A 16,599-nucleotide genomic window follows, 5' to 3' on the forward strand; every position below is an offset into this window, starting at 1 on the left:
CCATGTACCACCATGTCGGTGGTACATGGGATGTACCACCGACAAATAGCTGAAGTGGCTGATATCAGGAAATCCTACCAATGGCTGGAGAAAGCTGGACTCAAGGACAGCACAGAGGCCCTCATCCTGGCCGCCCAGGAACAGGCCCTAAACACCAGAGCAATAGAGGCTCAGACCTACCACACCAGACAAGACCCAAGGTGTAGGTTGTGCAAGGAGACCCTTGAGACAGTCCAGCACATAACAGCAGGGTGCAAGATGCTGGCAGGGAAAGCGTACATGGAACGACATAACCAAGTGGCGGGCATAGTGTACAGCAGGGGTCCCCAAACTTTTTCCTATGAGGGCCACATAACTTTTCCATTTTCTGGTGGTGGGCCGGAGTCAGTTTGTAACAGAAAAAGTGTGACGATTGCAGGAGTGCCTAAATGTAAAAATGTATGGTTTTCCAGAAAGCACAATCAAATAACCCTCTCTGGGTTCTTCGCAGAAAAAAAAATCCAGGAAATAACACTATTTATGAATTAAATACCGTATTTTACAGACTGTAAACCACAACCCCAAAGTTTAAAAAAAAAAAAAAAAAAAAACAGTAAACATATACTTATAAGCCGCAGATATCTCTGCTGTTGCAGGTTTTCCATAACGATGCAGCAGCAGCAGAGGGGGGCGGACACCCAACATTTGAGTCACAACAGGTCAATTGAATATCACATTTCTTACAGTTGAAAAAGAAAAAGTTGCCAAGTTTAGATTTAACTGAACTGATTACGGTAATTTCCAAACTGTAACTGTAACAGTAAAAGTGCTGATCCTTCGTGTCTGCTACTAGCATATGCTAAATGAAAATGGGCGCCTTCTTCTTCTTCTTCTTCTTCTTCTTTAGATTCCAAAAGCAGCTTGCATCCATTATTGTTGCACTACTGCCATCTATTGGATCCTAATATCTATACCTCAAATTATCATAATGATCCCAGTATTATTTAAAAAATGAAATATCTTCTTTTTCCCTTCAATGCTATTTAATTGATCAACAACATTCTCAAATTTCAATTCCCTATTAAAGCCTAATTCCTTTTTAATGGGTGCTTTCTTCTTTTATGTCCAATTTTGACTTCCAACGATTCACTTCCTGCTAAAGAGCCCCCTGGTGGTTGAAGAAAAATCCACATATAAGCCACAAGGTTCAAAGCTTACAAAAAAGTAGCGGCTTATAGTCCGGGAAATAAGGTATATGAAAAAAAATCTAAATGCTCTCTGGTATTGTTCAGGGGGCCGGACCAAATGTGGAGGCGGGCCAGATCTGGCCCGCGGGCCGTAGTTTGGGGACCACTGGTGTACAGGAACATCTGTGCAGAATATGGACTGGAAACCCCGAGATCAAAATGGGGAACACCCCCAAAGGTGGTGGAGAATGACTGAGCTAAGATCCTGTGGGACTTCCAGATCCAGAGAGACAAAATGGTAATGGAGAACCAACCGGACATTGTGGTGGTGGATAAAGAACAGAGGAGAGCCGTTGTGGTGGATGTAGCAATACCAAGTGACCACAACATCAGGAAAAAGGAGCATGAGAAACTGGAGAAATACCAGGGCCTCAGAGAGGAACGGGAGAAGGCCTGGAAGGTGAAGACCACAGTGGTGCCTGTGGTCATCGGGGCCCTCGGGGCAGTCACCCCCAAACTGGAGCAGTGGCTCAAACAGATCCCAGGAACAACATCAGACATCTCAGTCCAGAAATGTGCAGTTCTAGGCACAGCCAAGATACTGGAGGAGAACCCTCAATCTCCCAGGCCTCTGGTAGAGGAACCGAGCTCAGAGGATGAGAGAGAGAGAGAGAGACCACCTGCGGAGGGTGAGAAGGGAATTATATATATATATATAAATTTGTAGTATTCTGGAAATTTTACAGTGATTTTCATTCCTTTTGATATCAATGCATATGTTCAATGCACATGTGAACGGCAAGTGCATTGAACATATGCTACAGAGACCACTCCAGAAGCAGGAAGCGGAATACAGAGCAGGGCATTCTGGGTAAACAAACAATGGCTTGTGAGTTTTTGCCAAAGATAAAAAGAGAAAACGTACAATCGCTAAAATCTGACATCATTTAATTTTTGTTTACGTTTTGTTAAGAAGGTAGTTGTGCTCAGTCTGCTTCAAATGTTATTTATTTCATTAGCTCTTGGTTCAGCTCCACCATAGGCCAGGAGGGGAACAGGCTTTTGGTTTGTTTCTCACTGCAGTGTGAAAGTGAACCTCAGCAGCTAAATTGAACAAATGTTGCAATTTTGGTCCCCAATCGAACCGAGCCTACTGGACAATCAGGTGTGAAAACAGCCTTAGTCCTAACAAATACACTGAAAGACAGGATTGTTCGGCTTGTGTCATCAACCACAGCCACGTTTCAACAACTTCAGTAGATGATTAGAGCAGAAGCCTTTCACTTTCTAATGATTTTTCCTTATTGTTTAGACAGAAGGGAGCGTCATTGTTCCTATGTCTATTAGCAAAATGTTCTGGTCTCTGTAACCAAAGGCTGCAGCTTAATTTTTTAGCATTTTCTAAAGATATCTCAGCGATGAGATCCAGAAATGTGCCATCTGTGAGAGAAAAGCAAACCCTTCATGAGCTCATACATCCCAGTGTGTTGACCAAGCATCTGGGTTTTGGTTAAAGGCTGAAAGCGGAGCTTAGGGATTGGTGGAGTGTAGAGGATGGGGGATGGCAGGAGAGAAAAGCTAGCAGGGAGGTTCTGGAAAGCAGTAACCTTTCCAATGATGAGTGCATTTCCTATTACTGCTCTGACACCAGATCCGGGGAGATGATTTAATGGCGGCATTTTGTTTTTGCTGACTTCACCCTTTCCCCCTCTATTAAAACAGAAAACTCAAGAGCTTGGACTGTAGCTGTGTGGGAAGAGTGGCCAAGCAGCTAAAATCTATCACTCCTCTGCTTCCTCCCCTGTCTCTTTATGCCACTGATTCACCCACTGTGTGGGTTTGCCTGAGCGCTCCCTGAGGTTTACACTTTTCATTCTCCAACCTCTTTACTGGTTTCTATTTTTTATCCGTTTTACCCCAACCTCCACTCCATATATTTCAGCTATTACACTGGATATAAATCCTGGACCTTTATGGGTGTCATGTAGATTATTACTGTCTTTTTTCCTAAATCTCTGAAAGAAAATTCAAAGTCTGTTAGGTGTCACAAGGCTCCAATTTGGCCTGCACTGCAGAGGGCACAAATATGTTGTTAAATTGGTACCCAGTTTACTGGGGCCCCCTGCTGGAAAATATAAGAAGCTCTGGTTTCATTGTGGGCTCTGGGTGAGAGCTGTAGAAAGGATCCGTCCTTCTGCTCCTTTCATCCTCTCTATAGCCGTGAATGAGTTGTGTCTAGATGGGCTAATAAAAGTAGCTGCTCTGACTTGGCTTTATCCATAGGTGCGACTTCAGCAGTCCATTCATTACTTTCCCCATCTTGTAAAACAATGGCTCTTTTCTAATGTTGCACTGACCTAACAGTAGATCAAAAAGTAGGAGGCTCCAAAAGTCCAATAATCCACTCCCTTCTGAGGTGCACTTTGTCATGGATGAGAGTCAATGGCTTAGTGCTTTGTGTCATATTGATTTGTGTCACGTGGCCACTCCCAGGGTAATTGCATTGCCCACTTGTGATAAATTCACTGCCTTGTTTTAGCCTCTTGGTCTCAGACAGCAGAGCTTTTCCAAAGAATGAGCAGTTCCACAAACTCCCAGGAAAACTGCAGACATTTGAATGAGTTCAGATCTGTTCCTGGATGGAGCTCTCCGTGTGCAAGTGTTCACATGCTGAGTCAGCAGGTCTGCTCAGGTTATTGTAAAGTCCTGAATAAATTCAGTCCCTGATCTCCATGGTCACTTTTTATATGTGACTAGCTAAAAGCCTAATTATTTCAGAATGTTTCAGAAAGCCAAAGCGATGTGCTCTGAGGGCGGAGGGGTAAAACGACTGGTGGTCCTGCACAGCTCCACTGAAAAAGACACAAACACTCTTTAATTCTGACAGCGTGTTGTCAGGTTGACATTGATTGGATGTGTGATCTGCCAGCTCCACTTCACACTGGGTACAATCAGCTCCAGCACCTTAGAGACAGTTCAACACCACAGCGTCCTGGTAAAACACTGATCTATAACTTCATGACAAAGATGGGTTTTGTCATCCACAAGTGTATTGACAGTCAAGTGAAACCTTTAGCATTTAAAATGAATCATCTCATCGCTCTGTAACCGTTATAAACGAAGCAGTTCTACATCAGTCTGTCATATTATGCGTTTGTCTCCAAACCCGGACCAGGCATGCCCTCCGCTGTGTTGGGGTCACATCAGGACAGCTGTCAGTGTGCTTCAGAATAATTTACCTTCATTCTGCGAAACAAATGTGGAGAAATTTCCCAGAGTGAAACATTCAGTCTGCATTCACACTGTTACCTACCGGCTTCAGATTGAATCCATCAGGGCACTTTATCCTTCGATCTAAACTCTTCCCAACATTTCATTAGATCAGTGTTTCTCAACCCTGGTCCTCACCGCCCCCCTGCTCTGCATGTTTTAGATGTGCCTCTTTTCCAGAACAGCTGATTCAAATGATTGCATGACCATCAAGTGCTGCAGAAGCCTGTTAATCACCCAGAGATACAATTCAGGTGTGTGGCTGCAGGGAAATACCTAAAACATGCAGGACAAGGGGGCGGTGAGGACCAGGGTTGAGAAACACTGCATTAGACATTTGTTTGAGCAAAAATGAAAATAGAAAGTGTAAATGTCCCAGTCAGGATTTTTTTGTCCCTTATAATGATCCAATTTTTGTATTTCAGAAGTTTTGACTTCTGTAAAGTTTCAGTGCAAAACATCATTAAAATCAATTAGGTAGAATTCATTCATATGCTTGGAAAATCTGTTGCTCCAAAGTGTAGAAAAATAACCCATTTAATTTAATCAGCTTTACAAGCCACACACCAGTACAGCCACTACAGTCTCTTCTATTCTTTTTCTTTTATCCTGTTATTTACAGTGAAACACAAAGTTAAAGTGAGGCAATTTTATTCATATAGTACATTTTCAGCAATAAGCCAGTTCAAAGTTGCTGAAAACTGTTGTTTGTCCAGATCTGCCTCAACGTCCAGCAACATGAGGTAACGTTTAGATAATAGAAATAATTTTAGCCTCTTTTAAAATCAGATAGTGAGGAGTAAAGGTTGTATCTTGCTGTAGTGTATGTAATTATCTAGTTTTATCTATACTTAGAATCTGCCATTTGAAAAGGTTGCTGAAAATGGCCGCTGATTTCTCTGAGACATGCACTGGGGCATAAGAGACTTTTACATTCAAATTGTCCACTCAGCTCCTTCAGACTAGCTAGAAAGAATTAGCAAACACCTGGTGGAACTGTACTTCTGCTGAGTTTATTATAAGAGCTACATCTCAGTGAAACGCTGGTTAAAAAAAAAAAAAAAGTACTTCCTGATGACTTCCTGAAGGCAGAATGTCAGAACGAGCAGGAGTTTTTAAAGAGAGAGAGGCTCAGTTTCAAGGCGTCAAATTACAGTCATATTTGACATCTACAGCTGTTTTATAACAATTGAAGGTCACATAGTTACTTGATTGGCACTACGTGCCTAGAAAACATATAATACTTGCCCCTTTAAAGAGGACTATCAACAGTAAATGTCTGTCCTGTTTGTGTGAATTCAGAAATCCTTCAAATTATTGAGGCACTCTTGTATCCTGGCTCAGCGATGTCACAGCTTGAATTGTGCTTTTTATTTCAGGGTAAAAGAAGTGCTCTTGTAGACATAATATTCAATTCATCCAGCTGCTTGGTGTTCTTTTTGTGTCATCAATATCATGGTTGCTGTGATCTCCTTTAACTCAAATGACACATCAGTGAAACTCCTGCAGGAGATCAGTATAAATGGAGGCTCTTTGCGGCGCCTCAGGCGACGGCCTTTTCTCATTATGACACATGAACAGGAATGTGACAGCTGGAAGAGCTGGATCAGATCAAACGGCTCAACGCAAATCTGTTGGCCATCAGCGCCGCTCAGGAAGGACCGGTCCACTGGTGCAACCACAGGGGCAAGGAAGATGTGAAAACTTCAGTCATAGATTAAACAGCAGATGAAAGAGGACAAGAATTGCCAACTGAGAGTGACACATGTAGCAGACAAAAGCAATCTGTCACGTCCCCTCCACACCCTCACCTCCAATACGATTACATCAATCAATAACCTCTTATGAGTGATTGGATTTTGTCTGCCTCCAAAGTACAGGGTAGGAGGGGGAGCTGCTCAATGTTTCCAATGATTAAGCACGGCCAAATTGCTTTGATAACATCAAGGACCTTGCTGTGCCAGAGCACGTAAGGGCATTGTTGGGAGCAGATAAAGGCTGGAGGTGGCCGCTGACTCAGATCAACTCTGGAAACACAACGGAGATCTGCCAATGGAGGACTGAACTGATCGGAAACTCTGGAGGGTTTTTTGCATTCTCTACTTATAAACAAACTGTGTTTTACTGTCATTCATTGACAAAATACAGAATACATGCTAGTAAAATATTAAGTAAAACCCATGTCAAAACACACACACAAAGAAAAAACTTGTAAAATCACTGTGTAATTTGCACTTCAAACAAAGCCTACAAGCCTAATTCTAAGGTAACAGTGTGCTTTAAGATTTAACAAGCTGTTCTCTAACTTCTACTAAATGGAACATCCTCCAAGACTCATCAGTTTAAATTCCTTGTTTTATGTCTCTGCTGCAGAGAGCAGATTTTATTCATCACTTTAAATATTCAGCCCAAACGTTTGTCTGCGCTAACAGTGAGTGAGAACTGAGATTGTCACAATCTAATAAAAAAAAAAAAAAAGTAAATCCATGGAGGTGGATTTATAGTAATTAACCTTTGCAGACCACTAGTTGGGTGAAATGTTTGTTCTGTTTTGACTTTTCTGTCAAGCTTTTATATTTCAGATCATGAACCAATTTTTAACACTGGATAAAGATCACCTGAGTAAATATTGAAAAAAATGTTTTCAGATGATTTTATTTGTTAAGAGGAAGAAAACCAACCTGTTTCAGTGGACCACGGTTTTGGGAGTTTGCAAACATAATCAATTTTAACTCATTGATATGATCAATAATATTAAACAATCAATCCAGTAATTGCCCATCTGCTCTCTGATGAACATTAACTCCATACAAAGGTTAAAACTAAAATTCCTTTTCAAAACAAAGTTTATGTTTAGTTAATGATACCATCAGAACATACTTTACATCTTCTCATATGTGTCAGATTCTTTGCTAAAGTAATTCGGAAAGCATGTGTCCAGTCACTACAGTCTGGCTAAATAGAAAGAGCACTCCTGTGAATTTGGGAGTTATTCAATGGTCTCCAGCTGTGAAACAGAAGACTTTGGTCTTTCCTTTTTGCCTTAGTTGGAAATTCATGTAAAATCAATTGGCAGTTTGTGAGTAACAATAGGAGTGTGCTCATTAGCAGAGCACACGCACTTTTGGTGATTTGTCTTCTATTCACTAGGTGGCTAGAGGGCACTTTAAATTCCCATCGGTTCTCGGCTAGATATGCCTGCTCAGCCCATCACACACATCATCTAACAGTGTGTGTGTGTGTGTGGGGGGGGGGGGGGGGTGCGTGTGTGTGTGTGTGACAGAGAGCGAGAGAGAAATGCACCTGCCGTGTTGTATGTGTACTAATGTGCAGCAGCTGTTAGGTTATGCCCTTACAACTCATAAGATGCCAATTATCCATATCAATTAAAATTTTACTCCGGTTTTACTAAATTGGCCATGCTTAGTCTGTAAATACCACACTGTATTATCCCATCTATTTCACAGGTATCACCAGTCTGCTGCCAGAGGGCAACGCTCCACAGTGCATAGATTACCAGACACTCGTCTGGCCTTAAATAATAAACAGAACATGTCGGGTGTCTTTGTCGTGCTTCCCACACAGCACTGTTTTAATTTTACAATACATCAACTTTTTTGCCATAAGGCTTTTATCTATTTCAAACAATCCCCACATTTATCCCCACAAAACATTTAGAAGAATTTGACAGATATATTTGTAAATTCATTTGGACTAAAATTGTACTGCATGTCCAAAAAATGGATCTCAAGAGGAATATTCCCCACGTTTCTATCACTACTGTTTGGTTCAATGCTTATAAGACAGGAACCAACTAGATGTCCATTGGTCAGTCTGTCCTCAGCCTTTCCTGTCCTCAGTCTGTCCTCAGCCTTTCCTGTCCTCAGTCTGTCCTCAGCCTTTCCTGTCCTCAGTCTGTCCTCAGCCTGTCCTGTCCTCAGTCTGTCCTGTCCTCAGTCTGTCCTCAGCCTGTCCTGTCCTCAGTCTGTCCTGTGCTCAGTCTGTCCTCAGCCTTTCCTGTCCTCAGTCTGTCCTCAGCCTTTCCTGTCCTCAGCCTGTCCTGTCCTCAGTCTGTCCTCAGCCTTTCCTGTCCTCAGCCTGTCCTGTCCTCAGTCTGTCCTCAGCCTTTCCTGTCCTCAGCCTGTCCTGTCCTCAGTCTGTCCTCAGCCTTTCCTGTCCTCAGTCTGTCCTGTGCTCAGTCTGTCCTCAGCCTTTCCTGTCCTCAGTCTGTCCTCAGCCTGTCCTGTGCTCAGTCTGTCCTCAGCCTGTCCTGTCCTCAGCCTGTCCTCAGTCTGTCCTCAGCCTGTCCTGTCCTCAGTCTGTCCTCAGCCTGTCCTGTCCTCAGTCTGTCCTCAGGCTGTCCTGTGCTCAGTCTGTCCTCAGCCTGTCCTCAGTCTGTCCTCAGCCTGTCCTGTCCTCAGTCTGTCCTCAGCCTGTCCTGTCCTCAGTCTGTCCTCAGCCTGTCCTGTGCTCAGTCTGTCCTCAGTCTGTCATCAGGCTGTCCTGTCCTCAGCCTGTCCTGTGCTCAGCCTGTCCTCAGCCTGTCCTCAGTCTGTCCTCAGGCTGTCCTGTGCTCAGTCTGTCCTCAGTCTGTCATCAGGCTGTCCTGTCCTCAGCCTGTCCTGTCCTCAGCCTGTCCTCAGTCTGTCCTCAGCCTGTCCTGTCCTCAGTCTGTCCTCAGCCTGTCCTGTCCTCAGTCTGTCCTCAGCCTGCCCTGTGTTCAGCCTGTCCTCAGCCTGTCCTGTGTTCAGCCTGTCCTCAGCCTGTCCTGTCCTCAGTCTGTCCTCAGCCTGCCCTGTGTTCAGCCTGTCCTCAGTCTGTCCTCAGCCTGTCCTGTGCTCAGCCTGTCCTCAGTCTGTCCTCAGCCTGTCCTGTGTTCAGCCTGTCCTCAGTCTGTCCTCAGTCTGTCATCAGGCTGTCCTGTCCTCAGCCTGTCCTGTCCTCAGCCTGTCCTCAGCCTGTCCTCAGTCTGTCCTCAGCCTGTCCTGTCCTCAGTCTGTCCTCAGCCTGTCCTCAGTCTGTCCTCAGCCTGTCCTGTCCTCAGTCTGTCCTCAGCCTGCCCTGTGTTCAGCCTGTCCTGTCCTCAGTCTGTCCTCAGCCTGCCCTGTGTTCAGCCTGTCCTCAGTCTGTCCTCAGCCTGTCCTGTGCTCAGCCTGTCCTCAGTCTGTCCTCAGCCTGTCCTGTGTTCAGCCTGTCCTCAGCCTGTCCTGTGTTCAGCCTGTCCTCAGCCTGTCCTGTGTTCAGCCTGTCCTCAGCCTGTCCTGTCCTCAGTCTGTCCTCAGCCTGCCCTGTGTTCAGCCTGTCCTCAGCCTGTCCTGTCCTCAGCCTGTCCTGTGTTCAGCCTGTCCTCAGCCTGTCCTGTCCTCAGTCTGTCCTCAGCCTGCCCTGTGTTCAGCCTGTCCTCAGCCTGTCCTGTGTTCAGCCTGTCCTCAGCCTGTCCTGTGTTCAGCCTGTCCTGTCCTCAGTCTGTCCTCAGCCTGCCCTGTGTTCAGCCTGTCCTCAGTCTGTCCTCAGCCTGTCCTGTGCTCAGCCTGTCCTCAGTCTGTCCTCAGCCTGTCCTGTGTTCAGCCTGTCCTCAGCCTGTCCTGTGTTCAGCCTGTCCTCAGCCTGTCCTGTCCTCAGTCTGTCCTCAGCCTGCCCTGTGTTCAGCCTGTCCTGTGTTCAGCCTGTCCTCAGCCTGTCCTGTGCTCAGCCTGTCCTCAGTCTGTCCTCAGCCTGTCCTGTCCTCAGTCTGTCCTCAGCCTGTCCTGTCCTCAGTCTGTCCTCAGCCTGTCCTGTGTTCAGCCTGTCCTCAGGCTGTCCTGTGTTCAGCCTGTCCTCAGCCTGTCCTGTGTTCAGCCTGTCCTCAGGCTGTCCTGTGTTCAGCCTGTCCTCAGCCTGTCCTGTGTTCAGCCTGTCCTCAGTCTGTCCTCAGCCTGTCCTGTGCTCAGCCTGTCCTCAGTCTGTCCTCAGCCTGTCCTGTGCTCAGCCTGTCCTCAGTCTGTCCTCAGCCTGTCCTGTGCTCAGCCTGTCCTCAATCTGCCCTCAGCTACTGGTAGTGGGGTTGTACTGTGACAACCCTTTAATCAGAGCCAGTCTGTGCATTTTAACCTTGTTTTGTAAACTCTTTAAGGAAGAACTAAAAAGTGTTTTAAGCAAACAAAATGTGCTTCTTGTAAAATAAAAAAAATATCTAAAATGGCACGACTCTGAAGATTCTTAGACAGCATGAGTTGCGGCAACATTTAATTTCTATTTGAATTAAATAAAGTATTTTTGATTGAATGTGTGAAATATGTAGATCAGTAGAATCTGATGCAGTTAGAGCACAACAGTTTCAACAGTGTTGGATGCATTTGGACTGCTAGCAGAGGACTTGTGACAGAAATGAGCCAGCTGGTATTAGGTACAGGGGAAACACCCAGCACATGTTTTCTGTAAATTCTCATGTCAGAGCTGCTGTGTTCCACAATCCCAGCTGCATATTCTGAAAGCCTACACTGTGATCACAACAGATTTTTATCACAGCACTATGATGTAAAAGCTTCTGAAAGGTTCTGTTTAGACGAAGGCTTCATAGTTCATGTAGACAAAGAGTCAGCTTGAAGCAAACTACCTGGCTTTATTTTTTGGCTGAAAAAAAGTTTGAAAAAAAAAAGTCCATTAAATGCACTGTTTGGTGGGCAAATTACCAACTGTAAATTACTGAACAATGTCAGTTTATTTAGCACACAATAACCACTTTTAAAAGGCTTGGAGTCTTTAACAAGATTCAGCTGAATCCCAAAGAGAGCAGATATTTTCTTCTTCTCATTTATGATGCTGACCATCTCTCAATAACCTCCATCAGACTAGTGAACACTCACTTTACAATTAGAGCCAATTATGTTCTAATCAATGTAGGAGGTTCACAATCTTTAATGAAAATCTGATAACAGGAACAGCCAGGGAGGTCAACCACAAAGTCCATTCATCTTCATTACGGTAGACAGAAGGGCAGTGTAAGGGATTTAAGGGCAAAAAGAAAAACACTGGACAAAACACGGGGAAAAGGGGGATAATAGAGTCTGGGCAATTTTTCACCACCATGTGGAGTTAGAGTGAAGGTAAATGTCTGAAATCATAAATGACCATTTCATCTTTAATAGGCATAAATCATATTTAATCTTTTTCTGATTGTTTTAGGCTCACAATAGTTTTTGTGTATTCATTCTCGTGACAGAAATAAAGAGATATTAAAAAAACAAACAAACAAAAAAAACATAAAAAGCATGAAAGGCCCAGGCCTTGGTGCAGATGATGTGAAACCTGCAGCATATGGAATGTGGTTATTTGTGTTTGATATAGTTGCACTGTGTAGCACGTTGAGATTTTTGGTAATGAAAAGTGCGGTACAAATTAAGTTTATTATTATTATTATTATTATTATTATTATTATTATTATTATTATTATTATTATTATTATTATTATTATTATTATTATGTCACAAACTTCCGAAGATCAAAGTGCTCAATAAGTGAGCGTTTACACCAGCATTCCCAGTAACAGATCACCAGCAGAGAACCAGACCTTCTGCTGCTGTCAGTTCTGTGACCCAGAACTTAAAACTTTATTCAGAAACATTGCAGTTGTTCAAATCTCTTTACTGTCACACCAGTCACAGTCAGTCTCTATGTCTGCAGTCAGGATACTCACAACAGCATGTTGATTGGCCCTAAAAAGTCTCCTCAAGATAAGGCCTCACATATGATAGATGAAAGAAAAGATAAAATACTGACAGAACCGGACTGCAGCTGCAGATAAGCTCTTTCATTCATTTACTTAAACATAAATATCAGAAAGGAGAGTGCTTTCCTACCTGTTCCCTGGGTGATGATGTTTTTGTCAGAAATTTTCACTACGTCCATTTCTTCATCTTCAATGAGCATCTGTACATCTGTTTGACATATTCCTGTTAAAAAGGAATCTTGTTTTATCAAGAAACAAAGTCTGTATCCTTTCTACATGAATAATCCATCATGTATAATGGATCCAGATGACACATCATCATCAGTATATGGTAATAACTTCTTATTACAGCAAAGACCTTTTTGTTGTCAAAAAGGGCTTTAAAAGTTGTTTTTATTTGCTAATGTTTTATGTCTTATTTAATATGTATAAGTCTCAGTGTTCTAAAATGTAACAGTATTTTCCCTTTAAATTAAAACAAAACAACATTTTTGTGTTTTAGTAAATATGATTTACCTACTAGTTTATTTTTCTGTACAAATTTACAGTTTTTCATCCAAATACTGAATGAGAAAAGAGTTGGAGTTTATTCCCCAAAACTCTACAATCATCAGTTCACAGAAAATCAGTTTTAACAGGTCTGGCGATTCTTTTTAAGCCATCTGAAGCAGATCCTCCCGTCATCAGAAAACCATTTATACCAGCTGTATTTTACAAGCAGAGGTTTTGTCAAAGAAACTGCACTTGCAGTGCTGACTAAGAGAAAAGGACAACTGAAAGGAAGAAGTCCTTCCAAAACCATAAATTTTGGATTCATTATTTTTTCTCTTCATGCCTTTTTCTCCGAAAATAGGTTAGTAAAAGCATAACGGATCTGAATTATTATAATGACTGACTAATGATTGATCAGAGCAAATAAAGGAAGTTCTCAATCAATCAATCAAGTTTATTTGTATAGCACATTTCAGCAGCAAGACAGTTCAAAGTGCTTTACATAATAAAAAGTTACCACCGCAAAGGTCTATCATTCTTAACTTTATAGAAATAGATGGGTTAAAGTTTTTGTGCCATATTTGTTTTTGGTTTTTTATGTATAGCAGGTTTTTCATGTTGTGTTGTTGGAGTTGTGTCGCTTCTCATGAGCTTGAAGAAACAGTCCAGCCCTGGGAGATGTAACAAGCATTTCTCTGACACTAACAAGACCTGTATTTATCAGGGCACTTAGAAAAACCACTGAACAGTGCATGGCTGCGTAAAGTCAAGGGAGTACAGTGATTAAAGAGGGGTAGAAATACATTAGCAAAGTCTCATGGGTGACAGCTTGCTGCCTTGTTATCATCCATCATCTCTCCAGAACCGCTGGTTTGATTGAAGGAGGGCAGCAGCATTATTTATGTGACACATAACACGGACCCTTCCTGTCCTGTGCCTCAGGTGTGATGAGTGCCAGCTCTGTTATCACTTCGGGTGTCTGGATCCCCCGCTAAAGAAATCCCCCAAGCAGACAGGATATGGCTGGATCTGCCAGGAATGTGACACATCATCATCCAAGGTGAGTGGAAGTGGTCTGTGCAGAAATGCTGTGTGTGTGCTAGTTGCCTACTGCATTAAGGAACTTTTAAAAGGTCGAAACAACACAAACAAATATGTGTTTTTAATCCCAGTTTTTGTTTTGTGTGTCAAGTAATCTGCAAGAGTTAAGCCAAGGTTTTTGAATTTGGGTTAAACTGTTCACAAGTAAGGTAATCTTAGTAATACCTTTACATGCATAAAATTGTATATGGACACGTGTTGTCATGGCTGCTATTGTGAGCCATGCTTCACCTTTCATATAGATTGTTTGAGTGTACAACATTTTTCTGTCTTCTTGACCTATATTAGGCAGATGTAGTGGGACTGTCCGGCAGAGAATGGACTCCATTTCAACTAAGTTTAACTATGTTTTGCATATTAATGCATATTATAGGGGATGAGGTATTTGATTTGTTTTCCTTCTTGAAAAGAAGCAGGCATTACCAGAGAACATTGAAGTATAAGCTACTGAAAGTGTAACTACATTATGTCAGTACTTTATGGTAAAAAAAAGAAGAAAAACAAGATGTTCTGTGTTTGGAAACAAAATGAAATACAGCTTCACTTCTACAATTTACAGATCAAGACACAGTACAAGATTTGTTAAATAATTTTAATTTAACCTCAAATAAAAAAAGAAAAAGAAAAAACAGAAACAGTTTCCTCAGTCTTGGAGGGTTGGAAGACTATTTCCAAATGCATTACTTAGTTGTTCAGGGAAAGGATTGTTCCTAAGTGATAACAGAAGCCGGTCTTCTCATCAGTTTCAGCAACTTTCACTCCCAGGTTTCATAAAACTGAAAAACTCCATCTCAGACTCTACTGACCTCATTAGTATGTTTATGACAGAATCATTCAAAAGATATTGAAAAATGAAAACTGTTCCCTCATGTTCAGTGTCTTTTACTGATGATTCCTCCTGTTATGCAGGAAGAAAGCCTCTTCTCTATAAAACAAATACTTGGTTTGTCTTTGTATGAACCTTCTGAAATAAGGTCCTTTAAACAGAAGACATCCAGTTTGACAATAGTGCTGAGGACAGCATGCATTATTGTATACAAACAGCAGGCATGGTGGTGGAGGTTAATGCTTTGGGCTTCATTGGTTCTTCTTGATGGCACTCTTTGTATCTTTTTGGTGTTTTAAATGACAGCAAACACATTCAATGCAAAAAGTTGTACATGTGAGAAGAGAGATCTGATTGGCTCCCTGAAATAACTTTGATTACATGCAACTATGAGGGTTGGAAGTAATCCTGCCATGAGAATTCTCTGTCTCCTTTTTGGTTGTTTCTGTTTTAAATTGCATTATATGATAACTAGTTGAAGCCTCTCTGTCGAAATGAAAATAGATTTCTTCTTTTATTTGTCATCAGAAGGCTGCATTCTTCCTCTTTCCGCCTGCTCTTTGTGGAGTTAAAGGCTGATTGATGCTGGAGCAGCTGAAGTAAATTATAAGAAGTATGTTTTAAATGCTGAGTCACAAAAATGAAACATTCAATTATGAGCAAAACTGAAAGGTTATAGCTCTCTGTAAATGTTAAGTGGTCCCTGGATAACAATCCATTAAATTCAAATTTCTTTTCAAGTGGATTTTCCATATGACTTTTAATATTCAGCGGGTCAGTTAAAGAAAAATATATTTTAAGAAAAGCTGTTTAGCAAAACATACAAGTGTTCCTCATTCTGTAGGCAGTTAGAAGATCACCAGGTTCACAAACCACTGAACCTGATTCAGATCCAAAATGCTTTGGAGATAGTGATGCTTTTCTGTTGGCTAGTGGGTTCAGAACAGCTTTCTGCATTGTGGTGCTCCGCTGACTCATTTGAGCAGAGATTACCGGAACAAGCTGAAAGTTTTCTGAGCTTTTTTCTTATGGTGTGACCAGGGATCTCCTTACTCGGAGCAGAAACATAATAAAATGGTTACATGTTCTCGTGTAGATGCTGTCTGATGGTTGATATGGAGATCTGGTAGCCCCAGGTATAAATCTTGCAGTCCTTATAACAGTGAGCTTTCTCACATCATGTTTATATTTGAAGGAAAGATGATGTCATGGTTTACATGTCAGAAGTTCCTAGAAACTCCAAACTCAAAATTGTAAAACTGAAATTTAAATATAAAAAGCTTAAGTTTACTTTAATTGTTTGAAATTGTAGGAGGTTAGGGTAAAAACCCAATAAGTATTTCTTACGGGGTTGAATATATGCCCTCAAGTAAAAGGCTGGAGTTTTGTAAATGATGTGATTATGTTTCTGCAATAAATAAATGTATTTTTAGGCTTTCCTGTGTTCTTTCAAGAGGTAACCATCTCTTGAAAGAACAACAAGCCATGTTAAACATGAGCACTAAAACATTCAGTCTGTTCCCTCAGAGATGGCTGCTTGTCCTTCCATGTATGTAGCATGTAGTGAATGCTGTAGCTTCCTATGCTGCCCTCCCACTTATTCACATCAAACAGGAGAAGCTGCAGGGCTCTGCCTCACAGCAACAGGACGTTTCATTGGTTAAATAAAAATAAATCTCAACTTTATTTAGCCAGTCAGGAATCAGAAAAAAAATCTGTTCAATAACTTTTCAACACATTACTTTTGATCATCTCTTATTTTGGCAGTGGACAATAACACATTGTTACGTGTAGAGTGAATTGTTTTCTAAACAAGAAGAATTTTATTTGCTTTAAATTCATCTAGCATATTAAGAAGGCACAGGTAAGTAAAAATGGATGAAAAAAGCCAACACGTGTTCGCCACCACTTACATGGCAGGGTCTGCATTTTGAGAGGCAGTTAAGAATGTGACATTTTTCAGAAAGCATGATTCACGGACCTTTTAAGGCGCGAGGTGCTCAGAGTGTCTCAGTAATAGCAAGTGTGGGGAGATA

The 16,599-nt window shown here is 41.9% G+C and overlaps 1 protein-coding gene across 1 annotated transcript in view; it reads left to right on the forward strand.

The window, feature by feature from the left end:
* phf14 (PHD finger protein 14) overlaps positions 1-16,599 on the forward strand; it is a 94,120-nt gene that overhangs the window by 59,477 nt on the left and 18,044 nt on the right. Inside the window, exon 17 of the mRNA XM_014992657.2 lies at positions 13,579-13,696. Coding sequence (XP_014848143.2) covers positions 13,579-13,696 — 118 coding nt within the window. The remainder of the gene's footprint in view (positions 1-13,578; positions 13,697-16,599) is intronic.

Source organism: Poecilia mexicana, unplaced genomic scaffold (genome assembly GCF_051168715.1).
Source record: "Poecilia mexicana isolate PSO_F unplaced genomic scaffold, ASM5116871v1 scaffold_11, whole genome shotgun sequence".
NCBI lineage: Eukaryota > Metazoa > Chordata > Actinopteri > Cyprinodontiformes > Poeciliidae > Poecilia > Poecilia mexicana.